Below are 17,867 nucleotides of genomic sequence, written 5' to 3'. Positions count from 1 at the left end.
CACCTCTGTTAAGTAGACAACGTCCCTTAAATCTAACAAGGGGCAATTTGTTTCAACACGACGAACAAGTCCTAATCAGGGGACATCCCTATGAGGGGGACACTTTCTTGGGTCTTGAGGGCGTCCCCTTTATAGAGGTTATACTGTAATTATATGTTTTATAGATTTAAAAAAAGCAAACATAAAGTTGCATCAGCAACCATAAAGCAGCCTATGATTGGAGTATTCCTGAAAATCAATCAGCGATGTGATAACTACTGTAACTACCCCAATTGTAATCAGAAATACTTACGGGTCATCCGGTGTGAACCTGACTGGTTCATTTGTGAATTGTGGGTCGAAGTGTTCCAAGTCGCGTTCCCCGTGCAGCGGTGGTTTGTAAGGTGGTGTAATCTGTTTCTTCTCAAGCTAAATAAAAATTAATTATTTATTAAAATAGTTTTTTAAATGATAGAATACTTTATGTGATAGATGATATTGTTTCACTGTTGTAACGTTTAAAATGTTTAGGGACCATTTAAAACATTTTCTACTGCAGTTACTGCAGTTTGTATACGCAATTAATCACACATACTGTTTACAGTGAAACGAACGTTATTGCAGTAAAAATATGTAGTTACTGCAGTACAATCATTGTGACATTAGGAGATCTGTGGCCATATTCACCAATCACATTTAGAGTGAGATATTTCACTTAAATACTGTATTAATTATTTCATTTAACTCAATAAATATTTAAGTATTTCCCTTAAATTCCCTTAGCCTAAATGTGAATGGTGAATACAGCCACTGTATTCCAAGTAAAAAACATTGTTAACTTACTCTTTCCCAGTCAATAGTTTTAAAGAACGGATGTGTTGTGATGTCAGAAAAACCTGTGGTAGGATGACACCCAAGTCTGTCAGCTGGACTCTGAAAAAAAAAAATGAAACAATTATTATTATTATAAATTGATAACATATGAACTGTACTCACTCACTCACTACACACGAAACACAAGGGAGTAGATGCAACACAAGCGAGTTGACCAATCATAAGCTACACTTTGAATGATCAATCGCTTGTGATTGGTCAAATCGTTGTGCTTACGTCCTTGCGTTGCATCTCTAGTCGGAACCAAGCATTAGGGGACACTTGTTCATGAAATGAATGAGGGTCAAAGTATGTTTTACTACGGCTAACCCCTATTAAGGGGACACCCCTATTAAGGCGATACTTTATTGCATTGATAAGGTGTCCCCTTATAGAGGTTCTACTGTAACTAAAAATTAGTACATACCTTATTTAGAAAACCCTTAAGAATCGATGCTGCCTTTACAGACAAGGATCTTGGTATTCGAATTGGTTTTTCTAGAATTACTTGGAATAAATAATCTTCGGTGTTCTGGTCAGGATTCTCTGCATTTCCAACGATGTCAAACGGTGACCTTCCGGCCAACATCTCAAACATAAGTACGCCAAGAGCCCAGAAATCAACCGAATAATCTGAGAATGAAACAGACGAAAGTAAATCATCAGTGTCAAAGAAAATAATAAATTAAAAAAAAGTTTTTTTGTGAAAATTATCATAATTATGATATCGTATAGTTTATTGCTTCTTTTTACGTAGCACCACCAAGTGTTTTGAGTATAGGTATGACATGCCATGTGTGCCAAAATATTTTTCTTTCCATGAATATTAAATTATAGTAAACTCTCAAACAATTTCTTTCCCTTCTTTCAAACGAATGATAGAGGTTATACTTCCTAAAATTCTGTCTACACTATCAAACTTGTTTGACAAAAAAAGTGTGATGTGCCTAAATATGGTAGTGATATGACATCATCATATCCATCCACATTTTTTTTTCACATAGAGTTTGATAGTGTAGACAGAGCATTAGGTGTTGGAGGAAATGGTTTATAAGTTCTAAAAGTTACAAATAAAGATCTCAAATTACAAGCTACATTGAATTAAAACAAAGAAAACACAATTTAGTTTCCAAAGAACATTCTGTGTTTTATTAGGTCCTTTTAAAGAAATTGAAACCAGGGTTGGAGGAAATTGTGGAAAAATTATTTGCTGGTACTGAGGAATCGAGATAATCGTCAATTCTTGGAGAACCCTGGGTAATCGTACAAAAATAACAACACTTCCTTGTTAAAAAACACAATCTTATTATTATTATCCCTTTTTACTAAAGTACATTGATTCGTACACATGTTAAAGTTGATATGTCTTTTGTGTGGAAAACTAATAATGTAGGCCATGGAGTTATAAAATTAAAAATGTGTAGGCCAACTATGTGTTTTATCACTTATTGTTGACTGGATAGGGAGGTTACCAGTGGTGTTGTATTAACCTTTTATGATGTATTTTCTAGGTTGTAATTCTTAGTATTATAGCTCAGAATGTTTCTAGGGCTTAGCACAGAACAACTTATTGAGTTTTGAAAATGTTATGGATGACTGAGCAGAAAATAGAATTATGAAAATAATTTCTCTGCTTATACATTTTGCTGTTCATGTCCAATGCATTATGGGTTACTTGTTTTTATTTAATTAGCATTGAAATATAAACTTTTTAGAAACTATACTTTTTATTAATATTAGAAAAATAGTGTTTAGTGTTGTATGTAGGGATGGGAGAAATTAATGGGAGGTTTTGAATCAGAAAAATTAATTATTTCGTAATGTTATTCATTTTTTTTCCATCTGTAAAATCTAGTAGTAGTAGTGGTCACTGCTGGTCACTTTGATGAGCATACCTGACCACATTGTCATCACTAACACACCTTGGTTTGTTTAAAGTACAATAAAGGTATGATAGTGACTGCAAGGAAGCAGGTAAGACTGAATACTGGTAGATGGTCTTCTTACTGATTGTTGTGGTTGATTCTTCATGGACTCTCTGTGGTGGATATTCTTTAGAGTGTAGACTCGTTGTGGTGGATATTCCTCATGGTATAGACTCTCTGTGGTGGATATTGTTCATGGTATAAGTTCTCTGTGGTGGATATTGTTCATGGTATAAGTTCTCTGTAGTGGATATTCTGCATGTCGTAGATTCCCTGTGGTGTATACTCCTTAGTTCCTCAAAAACTAGCTAGCCTTTCACTGTAATAAGCCTATCTCAAACTGGGATACTGGTCCACTAACTCTTGAGACAATTATAATCAGTTCCAAGCTATCTCTTCATTTTATACATTACTTCCTTAGTAATTCAACCAATCACAATACACCTCTTATCTCATTAACATATTCTTAATCACTTATTCTGAATAAACAGTTGAACTTAGCCAATGAAATTCCTTCATTTTTTTATCTTAAAGAATGCTTTGTATGAGGCGTACCAGCATTTTTAAAAGAGGCCCAACCCAAAATAACAATGCACTTCAAGAAACAATATGCAAATTAGTGTAGTAATACTTTATTACTTCAGATAAAGAAAGAATTTTGTATTTTATGTGTTTTCTAACTTTTACATGAACCTTGTAATATTAACAAATTATTATTATTATTATTACAAGTTATTTCAATTCTTTATAATTCTTGCATATTAATTATTGTAATAAAGAATTAAGACAATGGTTGGAAATTTATGGCAAATTTTAATTGTTTATGTTAAATCCTGATTTTTGTGGTGTTCATTACATATGTTGTATAATTTGTTGCTTGTTGTATAATAAAATAAAATTGTAATTACCGTAGTCTTCCCCCGACAGAATTTCTGGTGCGATGTAATTTGGCGTTCCGCAGAAAGTGCTAGTGGTGTCGCCTGGTCGCAAACCCTCTTTGCACATGCCGTAATCAGTCAGTTTTATGTGGCCGTCAGAATCGAGTAATACATTATCTAGTTTCAAATCTCGATAGATGATACCTATAAGAAAAAAATCAATATAATTTGTGTGAGACTGAAATATATACTATGCAACTTTTCTGATGAAAATAAAAATAAACACAAAATGCATGTAGTTCATAGAATTACTTATTTAGATGATTATTATATTCTATTGATGCCAAAAAATAAGTATGGAATTAAAAAAGAAAAAAAAATGTATATACAGTATTAGTATTTGTTTAAACTTTAATGCATTTTTTTGTAGAGATATAATTCAATTACTTGCACTGATGAAGGCCTAGAGTTGCCTAAAAGTTATGCAATTTTTCTGGCTGTTTTAATTAACCGTTTTGTTTTAGCTTTTTGCTTATTTTATTTTGTATCTCCATTGATATCCAGTAACTGATACCCACAGCATTGTCGTTTTTTCAGTAATTTGCCATTGGATTAAGGCATATATTTATTAATAATAAATCATCTTTATAGTAAAATTCAGAATTTGTTTACAGGAATTAAAAGTAATTCTAACCCGCCAAGTGATATACTGAATATTAATGAAATAATTTTGAAATGATAATGAGGATTTATATTTTATTACACAATATCGTTTATAAAACAATATTTTATTTAAAGTAGAATTCTTTGAAAAAAAATGAACGATGAATATTAAGAATAAAGGTGTCTATTGTATTATTACATTAAAATTACAGACAAGTTTATGTAACTAGCACAAGGTCTATGGCGTCAATAATGGCCAATTGTTCCCACCCATTCCAGGCGGAATGACAGGAAAAGCCCAATGCATAGAAATATTGTTAATACCTATTAAACTACTAAAACACATGCCTGTATTGTTCCTATAGGAAGTGACATGGTTGAAAAGGTTCGTGAGAAGGTTCACCCAACACGATATCTTGGTGGAATGAGTCTACCAGCAGATGTGATGGTTATCTGGGTGTTCCCATAATAATGGGATGTTTTAGGGGGTAGGTAACTGGTTTGATTGACAGCTCTTTGCCATTTGTTAAAAATTCAATAGCACTTAGGCCTACTTCCAGCACCACATTGGGGTATGGTCATAGAGATAACACATAATAGCTGCAGGCTAGATAGAAGGCAAACTAGGGGACAGTGAAATGAAATGAAATAATTAAATGAATGAGATCTATCAAATATTTGTACTGTACAGATACGATAATAATTTGTATAATATTAAATATTAATTTGTATAATATAAAATACTAAGTTGTAAAATATAAAATATTAATTTGTATAATAATAACAACAAGATGCCATTTTTAAAAAATACAGTAGATTTTTTTTTACGTTTAAATTAATGTCAGGAATAGTGGTAATGAAATAAAAGAATATTTTCTTGGCAAATTTTATATACAAGTATACAGTATGTAGTAATATACTAAAACTTCCTGTACTGTGGGCGAGTTTAGTGGTGTGTTGTTTAAAAGAGGATGGAATTCAACTGACAAATTTGGCACGCCTAATCGTCCACAGTAGATGTTGGCTCATTTTGCCACTCCTTGGCACAATTAATCTAATTGTTGTTGTCTGTTTGTTTGTGTAAAATTAATAAAATAAAAATAAAATATCTGATTGGCTGTGGCAGTTATTGAAATGGATTGTTTCATGAGCTGTATATGTTTATGTTTTTAAATAAAACATTTTAATACCTTTCTCGTGCAGAAAATTTAGGGCTAGGCAAATTTCGGCCGAGTAGAAACGAGCATGCTCCTCTGGAAGACGACGTTGGCGCTGCATGTGAAACATCAAATCACCACCGCTAACAAACTCTATTATAAAAAACAACCTATAAAGAAAAATTGAAATATATATTTAAATATTCCACTTGCACTGATGAATGGCTAGTGTTGCTCGAAAGCTCTGCTAGTTTTTCTGGCCGTTTTACTTTATCGTTTTGATTTAGCTTTTTGCTTATTTTATTTTGTATCTCCATTGTGATCCAGCCACTGATACCTACAGCATTATCATTTTTTCAGTAATTGCCTTTGGATTTATATTTAAATATTCCTAGATATCAAAGAAATAGCTCAGATTCCTTATTATAGCTAACTCAATTCATATAGGACACCTATCAAGGGAACACTTTGTAGGTGTGAAAAGTGTTAAAAGATAACTTTCCCTTTATACATTTCACAGAATAATAATTTCACCCCTTAATAGGTGTGTACCAGAGGAGGAGCTCTCTTATAATACAATAATTTATTTTGAATATTATCTAATTAGTATTACAAAATTCATAAATCTATTTTCGGTAGTCAAATAAGCTGTTTAAATATTACAGCTGCTTAATACATTAATGGACGCTAAATTCCCCAAAGATGATGGGATTGATAATTATCGAGGGCAGGCCCATGAGGTTTAGAGGCCCTGATTTGATCTGCTTAACTCGTTAATAATTTAGCCTTTACAATGAGCAATGCATATATTGAACGATTTTCAAAGGTTCATAGTAATATTATTACTATCAGAGTCAACTTTTTTTTGAAGTACATATTGTGTTGTACATAACCATTGAAAAAACCACATAAATGTTATAGATTTTGCAGATTTGATTCCACAACATCCATTTTGCAAATAAAATATTACAATAATTATTTTATGTTTTATTCATTTAAATTAAAAATTTTATGTTTTTTCCAGATGCGATTTCTGTAAAACCGTATAAATATTACACTTACAGGAGAACGGTTAATTCAATGGTAATAATTTAAACATTGGTTTATCTTTCAAACTAAAAATAAGTGAAAAAAGTGCTCATAATGGACATGATGATGTCATACCACTACCATATTTGGTCAAATCACTACCATATTTGGGCAAATCATTTTTTTGTCAAACTAGTTTGATAGTGTAGACAGAGCTTAAGAAAGTATACCCTCTATCATAACGTTTGTTTATTTGAGAGAAGGGAAATATTGAGAGTTCCTAGGCCACGATGAATATGAAGTTAAGCTCTGTCTACATTATCAAAATTTATGTGACAAAAAAATGTGATATGCTCATACATGATGACTACTACCATATTTGGGTATATCACTGCCATATTTGGGCACATCACACATTTTTTGTCAAACTAGTTTGATAGTGTAGACAGAGCTTTAGCAAAGCAAGGCCCCTCAATGATAATCATACCTGCTCTTAGTCTGAAAACAGGAGTGCAGTCCAACAAGGAATGGATGGTTAGAAGCGGTTTCAAACACATGTTTCTCCGTCTGAACCCAGTCTATATCTTCCTCATCATTAACCAACTCCTTTTTGATGACTTTCATTGCATATATGCGCTGCGTCTTGCGTTGTTCTACAACCATCACCTTGGCGTAACTACCACGACCGATAACCCGTATGAGGTCAAACTCTTCGAGTCCGATACGTTTTGCCGACCCTTCAACCGACACTGTTTCACTAGTATCATGGTGAAGTTCGTTACTCGCACCTGAAAATTAAAATCACATTTTAATCCATTTGACATTTAATTTATATATATTTAAAAAACTGTCATCCAGAAAATAGGCTTCGGTTGATCTTTTTTTTTTACTTCATTAAATTACAGAATCAGTGTTTATACAGTAAGTGTTTTCAATCAACTTTTTGTAAAAGTGAATAACTATGACATTAAAATGGCTTAGTATTTAACAAACACTTTTTTTCCCAATTATTATTATTATTTTTTTTTCATTTACTTTAGTTTGTTATTTATTGCACAATGTTCACACTTCTTCATCGGGGGTATTAAATGAGATTTAAGATTTAACCTTCAAGCTCTTCTTCATAGCCATTGCTTCCGTAGAATTATTCTTATTATTTACTGCATCATCAACGTGACGCTGATCTTAGACAATTTTTGATTGAATTTTGTAATCAATATCAATACTATTAATTAATTATTTATATAATTTTTTCCTAATGAATCAAGATTAAAAACTCTTTATTTGAATATGGTAATCAAATTAGCTTTGTAATATAAATACAGTTATTCAATTTTATACAATAATACAAAAATATCAATTGACAATTTCATAAATTAAAGATTTCCAATAAAAAGACAAATTAAAAACTTAAAGAATATAACTGAAATAGTAAGTGTGAGGGGCCAAGGGGGTAAGTTTTGTTGACGGAATGCACCACCCTGGTAAATAAATTCAAACAATACACTTACCTGATGTGTTCCCACGGTATGAATTGCTTGGTGTGCTGTGTGAGGACTCGTCAAGAAATGATCTAGGCTCCTGCAAAAATCAAATCACGTTGAAAATTAATAAACAATGCTTAATGATTACAACAGTATTACTCTGCATAAATTATGCAAATGAGTTGATGTCACTGACACAGTAGGTAGAATGGTTGATGGTGTGAGCACGTGCAGCGAGCACTTGTGGTAGAGACTGATGAATTTGTTTCTTATCGTATATCAACGACGATGGCTATGCTATAAATAATGCATCGTTCAAACATACTCAACATTAATATTACATCAACCTATTCTATATTATGTTACATGAAATACTCCATTCATAATATCAGAATGGATACTTTAGTTGCACATGATTCTCAGTGCTGTATCTCCACATATATTCGCCAAGTATCAGGCAAATTCCATGATACAGCATACTATTACTATGTGTATCACATGTGGTGCCTGAATCATGGATGATTAAGTTAAGGTTTATGATACAGGCATCACAATCCTTTTTAGAAATTATGTGCAGTCAGACTTTAGTTTACACCAAGAGTTTTCGACTTTGTTGAGGGAGTAGACTGAAATCAGAATACTGTGAGGCCTGGGCCTAACACGTTGCTCCATGCTAATAGATAAAACTAAAATCAACAACCAAACTAAACTAGCGTCTTTACCCCCGATGTATCCAAAGTTCAAAAAGTCATACACATTCATTTATAATTTATGAGGTTTCCTAATTATCCCGAACACACGTCATTAAAAAATGGCGCTTCACATAGAACAGGACATAAACAATATTGCGCTTATCTACCTCAGCAGGATTTGCATCATGTAAACGCGGAAGAAAAAAAGAAAAGCAAAAACGTGGCTATTAGGTTCTTATCTCTTGCAGCAGGTTTCGAGAAGTACTTCCAACGACAGGAAACACAAGTTCTACTTCATCGGCTCGCAGTATCCTTTGGAAGCTATCGAGGGAGCGCATTCCCAAGCTCTCCGCTTCCTGTTCGTGGCTATTCGGACTTAAAGATGAGCCAACTATCTTACACATCAGTTAACTAAAACAATGGAAGGATGTTATACAATCCTTATTCTAAACAGTGAGCTTACTATAGGCACTCCTAATTATTACAACCTTTCCTTCCTCCTGTATGTTGGCAAAGAAACATGGATTCAACCACAACAGTGAGCTTATTATCTCGCATAGCACTCCTCTAATATTCTCAACCTTCTATAGACTATTAGCAACAGGAATTAAACAGTACACGTTTTGTCTCGCAAGCTATTCATTTTTCCACCTTTTTTCTTACAGTTGCAATGCGATATTAAACAGTGAGCATATTATCTTGTAAAGCAACTCCAAATTTTCGTAATCCTTTTTCCTACGGTTGGCAATTTGCAATATAAATTTAACAGTTAGATTATATTTAGCAAGACTTTCCTAATTTTCGCAACCCTCTTTTCACAACCCTCTTTTCCAACATTTGGCAATGAATTTCAGTGAGTTTATTATCTCGTACGTCAACTCCTAATTTCGAAACCTTTTTTCCTACGTTTTGGAGCCTTCTGAAAAAAGTCATTCCTCTAGAGCAACTATCTAACACTCAACCAGATTCTCTCCTTCGTGAAAAAAACAACAAATCAGATTCCAAACAATTCACATTATTTAAATTCTGATATCTTAAGAATTGAATTTTTCTCTTTTTTATTAAATTAGTTTTCAGTTTTTCAATAAATTCCTACATCAGTCAAAAATGTATATAATTTCCAAAAATATAATCTATAATTTAACACTTAATATGGTGATTCATTATCATGAATGAAGTGTTGATAATTGAATTATTTTATACTAAACCGCATCCATTTATAAATGCATTTTCTATAGAAGTTTTGCTTTTGATATCTTTGCATATTATTAAGTATTAAACTTCCCATATAAGGATTTGTTACCAAAACTTGAATACTGTATAATTTAAATCCTATACAACAAAAGAAAGCTCATAAAAGTATACAATATCTTGTATAATAACTTTATACTGTACACACCATATGGTAGTCTACTCAAATAATAATAATAATCTATGTACATACAGAATTATTCCTGAATAAGTAACTTATTGCATTCAATACTCAAACAATAAATTTAATATTAAGTTATAATAAATAAATAAAATGAATAAATTATAGTATTATAATAATGTAACACTGAAGTATATTGTAGAATTAGTATTTTGAACTTTAGAACCAAAGAAATGATCTAAGTAATTAAGTACTGTAGATTATACAGTTAGTATTAGAAAAGTACTTTTGGATACTTACTTACACAAAGTAAATGTTTTATTTGAATTACAATAAAAACTTAAAATAAGTATTCTTTTATTCTCGATTAAAACTGAAAATCTAAATTATTCATGATCTGTAAACCTCCTAATAAGTATTTAAATTAGTATTGTTTATTAAACGGATTAAATCTGGAAGCGTTGGGAGACAGTCCAACAAATATCTAGGGTAGGAGTTAAACAGCCATATTGTCCACAAAAATGATGGTTTATTAACAAACGATCATAAATGAGAGCACGTCGGCTACAAAGCTTTTAGGCTATAAATCTGTATCTGTATAGACTTTAATCTTCGGTAAACACAATCTGATATTCATATTTATTGACAACATTCAACACAGATTATTTATTTATAGTATGTTCATCTAATATGGTCAAAACTGATCAACTTGATATTGTTGTGGTATTATTATCGACACACTAGGCTAGGTTGTGCTAGGTTGTATTTGTTAAAAAATAGGAAATTTGAAACGGCATAGAAAAAATATAATCGCATCAAAATAAACACATTTTTTTGTAAGAAAGTTAGCTAAACATAATTTTAAGTAACTAACTAATCTCTTGGAACCTTTATATTGTTTGTGGGTCAAAACAAAAAATTATCTTTTATCTTAAAATAAATAAATAGGGTTGGAAAGTGATTAAAACTTTAAATAAGCAGACGTTTAAAAAAAAGCCTTTTTTTTTGGTTTAATATTTTTTTTATATAGTAATTTGTTTTACAACATGTGTAGCTTTATAAAACATGCAACGACAGCTTTAGAGGTAACTAAAATATCTTCATTAAAAGTTATATAAAATAAGCTTTGACTAACAAAGAATAGTTGAAACGCTTGAAACAAATCCTTAATTTCGTAGTTTGTTAATTTCATTAATGATTGATGTAGCAGGAGTTTATATTAGTCACTAAAATATTGTATCGTGTTTCATACACGCCGACTAATAGACATAATATTCCGCTACGACGAGTTATAATATCATTATGGAGAAAATTCAGTTTTCATAATAGCATAATCACATGGAAGATCTTTCAACTGTAAAAAGACGCTATGCAAATTCACGCCTTCAAGTTGCGACGACGTGACAATACTCGTTTCCGAGATTCATTAGGGTTGTTTTTTACTTAGTTTAATTCACTAGAAGTAATCTTATTTGGAAATACATAAGCCTTTTACATAAATGCTCTGGGTGAATTTAATTTTGTTGAATTCTGACCAAGCAAAGTTTAATTCAAGAAATTATTGTTCTTTGATTGTCCATTGGAAAGAAAATTAAACTTACTCTGGGCGAATTTAATTTTTGTCGAAATATGACCAACCAAAGTTTGAAAGATTTCAAGGAAACAATTAATTTTCCTTTCATTGTCCATTGGAAAAAAACCTCTTACAATGCTCTAGGAGAATTTAATTTTGTTGAATTATGACCAACTAAAGTTTAAATTAAAATTGTTCTTTCATTCTTTCCAGTCTTGTAAAACAAGAAAACAATTTATTTTTCTTTCAAACTATATAAATTAGTTTAATTTAAAAGAAGACAATGGTTATTGAACAAGGTACTGTAAAACATATTTCAAAAGCATATTGTATAGATCTTCTGAAAAATATATTCTAAAATATGAGAAATGTAGTCATTGCTGACAATAAAATTTGAATCCATAATATTAAGAAATTATATTAAACTAGAACTAACTGAAAAGTATGTCTTTATGTAATAAAAAATAGTCAAATTACTTGGTACTGAACTATGTATGAGATGAACACTGAACAATTGGCAACAATAGTGTAATCAAATGAGCATCAAAAGAATAATTTTAAAATTACTTAGAATAGATTTAAAAACTATTTTTTTAGAGTTAGAAGAAAACAAAATATTTCTATTCTTTTATGAAAATAAAAAAAAAATCTTACTTGTCTTTCTCCACATGGAACTTTAGTATATTTATGGCAGCGTTTATGAACTAGAACTTTACAATCGGTACACTTGAATCCTTGCCGTCCTAATCCCCAAATGCGATCGTTACAAATTGAACAAATTGCCCTCTGAAAGAAAAAACAAGTTAAAAATTCATTTATGCATACTGTATTTCCACATTTCCAATTCGGTTGATAAAACGTTTCTGACTAAAGTACAACGAAAGACAAACCTAAAGGTTTACAAAATTCAGTTAATCACCTTTCTGCATTTCCATTTTGATTGGTAAAATGAAGAACAAGTAAAGGTAATTTAACGGCTATGAAAGAGTCAATTTCAATAAGCAATGCCGTAGAATAAGTGAAATACACCTTTCACCGGATTAACGGCATGGATTTAACACAAAATGTGAAATCCAATGAATATTTTGTCGAAAGACGGCAGCAATAAAAAGGTCAAGCAACCAGCTTTGTAGAGATTGCTGTTAGTGTTAGGTACACACCGTAATTTTCTCACAGAGTGAATCCCGCTTATGCATTTCTTCCCAGTAAAGCGGGAAAACAGATGTGACTCCCTTTATATCTGTCCGTCGTTACCGCTCCCAACTATCAAAGGAAACTAGAACCGATTCAAATCAGGAAGAGAATAACTGGTTGCAAGACTGTTAATAGATCACTCAAAGGATCTTGTAAGGAAGTGGAGCTCATCATGTGATGTGCATGACCTCTGATATCCAATCAGCAGCCGGCAAAGATATTATATTATACCATCATCATCAGAATATTGACAGGTCTTATGGTAGATTGACTTCCTGGAGTTTGCAAAGACCTTGCGAAGGAACACACCCAGAAACAATCAAATCATAGCCACGTTGCTTAAATCAGAAATCAGAAAACTTCTACCAAGAATATTTAGAGAATCACAAGATTCAGTTGATGGGAAAATGTTGCAGGCTGACATACAATCAAGAAAAACCAAATAAAAAATGTTGGTTTCCTTGTTGAAACCTTGTAAAGAAAATAAAAATATTTTACAGAGGAAGAAAAGCAACGAAAAATGTTGCAGAACTATGCTTGTATGTCTGCACCTCGATACTGAATCAAATACGTATGTTATCGAAAAAACATAACAGCTGCTAAATGCCAGCTTGGTTGAACTGCTCAGTATTCTCAACTTTAACTACCCACTTGATCTAACCAGCCAACTGCTTACGGTCTAATAACAGACAATCACCATATTCATAGTATCATTATTCCGCAATTAGAAAGTAGAAAGGACGTGACGATGAACGCCTGCCCACTTAAAAAAAAATCCCAGCATGCTGTCTGACATTTTCCAATAAATCAACGACACACCACATCAGTTTTTTCCCTTCCGACAAACTAGCTCCAGCAAAACTATCAAAAGCAAAGTAAATTACCAGGCACGAACAGATTGAACAATCTGTTTGCAAACTGAAACCAATAAAGAATTGGTTTCAGAGCTTATGTGGTGTTATGTACAGGAAATACTTAAATTTATACTTGTTTTAGTTTTAATTTGTTTTGCTTTCAGTTGTTTTAATTGCTTTTAAAAGGAAATTATGATGATGAACAAAAATTGAGATAACATATTTCGTTGTGACTCTGCAAAATTGTTTAGTTTAGTGGTTTATGATTTACTAACTTTGTTGGTTACTTCAATTCAACTATAAAACAAATGTAAAATATTACCCAATGCACTTTGTAAGTGGTTATAATATATGCTGGTATGACAATATTAATATTTTTTTATTACAGACCTAATGTACATTATTGAGTTATTTCTCAGTAAATGCTATTTCTAATTTAGAATAATTATCATTTTAAAGTAGTTTACTTTTTTTTTAAACAATTTTACAGTTAAAAGTAAATGTATGTTAATTTTGGACTAATTATTTATTTTGTTTTATTTGTTGAAATGAAATAATACTATTAGGTAATACATATACAGTTACAATAAATGTTCACTATTAATTTTGATCTTAAATTTTAAAACTTATTCTCAATATTTTTTGCTTATTTATCCTCTTTGAAGATTGAATATTAAAATGAATTTGTTTACCTCCATGGAAGAAATTTAAATTAAAGTGAAATTAAAAGAAACAGTGAAATAAAAGCCAGAAAATGAAAATATATTAATTTATTTTGTTGTTAATTTTGTATTTTTAATGAGTACAATCACTCACAAACTGGCAACCAATTTATATGCAAATTGTCTAATTAAACTTAATCTTTAATATGAAATTCAATTACCAAAATTGATAATATGAATAAAGACTTGAATTTAATAGTATGGTATTAATTTGTAATCCAACTAAAGACCACCCTCCAATTAGGAACCACTTAAAGTATTGTTTAAAAATATCTCCAGATTTTAACATAGTTGAATCAACTTTTATTATGGACTACAATATTTTATCATGATTACATTGTTTCAAATTTAAGTTGTGTGTTAAAAGAATATACTGTAGCCATCTTGATTGTAAATGTTGATTTTAAGTTCTAAATGAGGAAATTAATCTCTTTGCTACTTTGCAAAAGATATTAATTCATTAAATCCAAAGAACAAAAACAAAAAATGGATTAAAAACAATATTATTTCTTACTCTGCTAAATCGTTTTGGTTGGAAGGTGTGACCGTTGACTTTGTAAAGCTTTCGCCATCTTCGTGCTCCCCGTCTGTAAATATTTTCTATAAAAAATAAATATGAATATTATAACTTTGACAACATAAAAAAAAACTTTAGAATAGAAGATCTCAACATAGAAATTATCAAAAGTCTCTAATTTTATAACAGTATGGCCAACCCATAGAGGGCACTGTCATTTTTGCTAAACACATCCAAACAAAGAGGGTGCTATTAAAAATATATCATTACCATTATCATTAACATTATAAACAATTTGTTGCTGATAGTAAAGCAAAATGGGCCTAGAAATGTATTGAAATTTTAAAAACTTACTGTCTTCTCCAGGACATGGTGCTCCAGGTTTCTCCGGGCCATTTGGAAAAACTGAAAAATACAAAATAAAACAACCGGTTATTTAAATATTTTATACAAAACAAAACTTGTTAATTTTTTGTGAAACTGTACTATTTTGTTAATTTGAAAGAAATGAATACATAAATCATGGAGAAATATCATTTCTTCATTCTTAAATGTTCTTTAACGAAATGCTAGTAAAATACATTTTTTTGGGACAAATCATCAATTATCATTAAATTATCATTTATTTCGCCATTTCACAATTTCACAGTACAACAATAAAAACATTACAAATTAAGTAAGTTAATGAGCTAGCAGCTGAGGACTACCTAACCTTACAGAAAAAACAGCCTAGAAGTTCTACAATCACATTTAATAAAACACTAAGCTGACATTTTTAGTTGAAAAGTATTTTAGAAATTTAGTGAGCACAAAGAAAGTATGACATGGACTGAAACCAGTAGAGCTTCATGACCATAGTTTCTATTGCTAAACTATGAGTCATAAACATTAAGTTTTTATAGATTGTTACATACAGTAGTATGAAAATGAGGTGATGGCATTGGTAGATAACATTAATTTTTTGTGCATAGCGGCGAATAAACCGTTTATTTAAAACTTTAAATTCAATACAATTTAAAATGTAATCTTTATTTCTGCTAAATTTATGCACCCAATAACTGTTTAAATCAGTGGGTTGCCATCCACAGAAATCGCATTACCCAAAATGCAATGGGCAGCGCTCTACAGAAAAAATGAAAACCAGTAGCAGATTAAGCAGCTTCATTACCACACTTTCTAAAGTTTGGAAAATTCAATTTTGAAGCTTTTTTTTGGGAAGGGCATAAGACCACGTCCTCATTCCAAACCCACCCTAAAATTCTGGTTCCACCCTTTTACAATCACGAATAGCAATCATATATTTGACCTTTGACATGACATAGTTATGCTCCTCATATTTCAACACATTTATGTACAATATAATTTCACTTCATATTTGTTTAGGTTGTTCACTAAAATATTAATAATCTAACTCTCATCTTTTTATTAATTATCATCAAACTTATTAAACGTTACCACTAGGGATACAGCATACATTTTTTACAGATCAATTTCCAACTAACATGAGAATATCATCATGATATTCATGATTAAATTTAGATTTCAAATCTAAATTTAGATTCATACATGAAAATTTTTAAATATACTATATCAAAGTTGACACATGTTTATTTAATTTGAAGAGTTAAGTGTTATAAAGTTTGGTAATAAAATTATAACATAATATATAATAACATTATCAAATGTAAACATAATGTCCATAATTTAAGATTGTAGTTATTAGAAGACTAGTATTTTATTTTTTTTATTTTTTTCACATTTTATTGCAAAACATAGTGTATCACTATTTTAGAATGCATTAAAATATGTTTATTATTCTGCACTAAAATTTTAACAAAAATTTTACGACTTTTTTGCTTGATATGCGCATGCTCAACCACTAAACCAGTGGGGGCACTCAATCAATTTATGGTATGTTCAAATTGAATTGGATATTTTTCTGTTTGTTAAAATCCAAAGGCAAATTACTGAAACTGAATATACTATGTGTATCAGTGGCTGGATCTCGATAGATAAAAAAAATAAAATAAACACTGAAAAAAATGACGATGCAGTGGGTATCAGTGGCTGGATCTCAATGGAGATAAACAACAAAAATAAGCAAAAAGCTAAATCAAAATTATAAAGTAAAACAGAAGCCAGAAAGAAAATATTAAAAAGTAAAGTTACTGTACTGTATATTTAATTTCTTTGTTAAATTCTTTTTTATTGAAGTTTTTACTAAATATTGTACTGTACTTAGTTTCACATTAATGGTAACAAAGTTACAATAATCATTAATTTGTCATTAAATTACTCAACAGTTTTACTTTAACATCTGTCTACTAGATTAATATTAGAAAACAGCTCCCTCATGAATTTTCTGAAATACTTACTAACAAGAATTTACTAGTTTAGTCACTCTCTCCTTTATTACTGATCCAGTTTTGTAAGGGTGTCACATTTTTCAATTTCATTAAAACTACAAATGTTTATGATAAGAGAAAGGCAGAGAGGACATCAACTAGTAATTTTACTGGCCTTTATAAATGTTACCAATTTGTTAGTCATTTGTGTTAATTAAAATCCTAATCAATTACCACCTGAACTAAACAGATTAAAATGAGCAAACAAAGCTATAGCTGTCATTCATAATGATTGACACATTGTCAAGAATCACAATAATTAGTTGATTTAATTGTTAATAAACAACAATTAACACTATTAAATGTTGATTGGCAATTTATACATAAAATCAACATTGAAATCTAGCCTTACATACAGTTTGTCAGTAGAACTTTGGGACATCTCAGGGTAGACCCATATTCAGAACACGCCCATATTCAGAGGACATGCCCATTCAGAACACACCCCTATTCAGATGAAGTCTAAGTCTAAGGATATACTTCCCTGTGCAATTAGCAATGTTTTTAAATAACACTGCTATGTTTAGCAGTGTTAAAATCCGTATTAAAG

The 17,867-nt window shown here is 30.8% G+C and overlaps 1 protein-coding gene across 2 annotated transcripts in view; it reads right to left on the bottom strand.

The window, feature by feature from the left end:
* The window catches only part of LOC144836165 (protein kinase C iota type-like), a 57,061-nt gene that overhangs the window by 2,154 nt on the left and 37,040 nt on the right, over window positions 1-17,867 (bottom strand). For both annotated transcript variants that reach the window (XM_078691386.1, XM_078691387.1), the window contains 10 exons: window positions 15,267-15,317; window positions 14,910-14,995; window positions 12,280-12,411; window positions 8,016-8,085; window positions 6,992-7,292; window positions 5,509-5,645; window positions 3,686-3,859; window positions 1,280-1,485; window positions 823-912; window positions 293-408 (listed from right to left, as the gene is read on the bottom strand). In XM_078691386.1, the coding sequence (XP_078547512.1) occupies window positions 293-408; window positions 823-912; window positions 1,280-1,485; window positions 3,686-3,859; window positions 5,509-5,645; window positions 6,992-7,292; window positions 8,016-8,085; window positions 12,280-12,411; window positions 14,910-14,995; window positions 15,267-15,317 (1,363 nt within the window). The remainder of the gene's footprint in view (window positions 1-292; window positions 409-822; window positions 913-1,279; window positions 1,486-3,685; window positions 3,860-5,508; window positions 5,646-6,991; window positions 7,293-8,015; window positions 8,086-12,279; window positions 12,412-14,909; window positions 14,996-15,266; window positions 15,318-17,867) is intronic.

The sequence above is a fragment of the Antedon bifida genome, chromosome 2 (assembly GCF_963402885.1).
Source record: "Antedon bifida chromosome 2, ecAntBifi1.1, whole genome shotgun sequence".
NCBI classification, from domain to species: Eukaryota; Metazoa; Echinodermata; class Crinoidea; order Comatulida; family Antedonidae; genus Antedon; species Antedon bifida.
The sequence above is the reverse complement of the archived record's forward strand: the minus strand, read 5'-3'. Positions and strand labels throughout refer to the sequence as shown.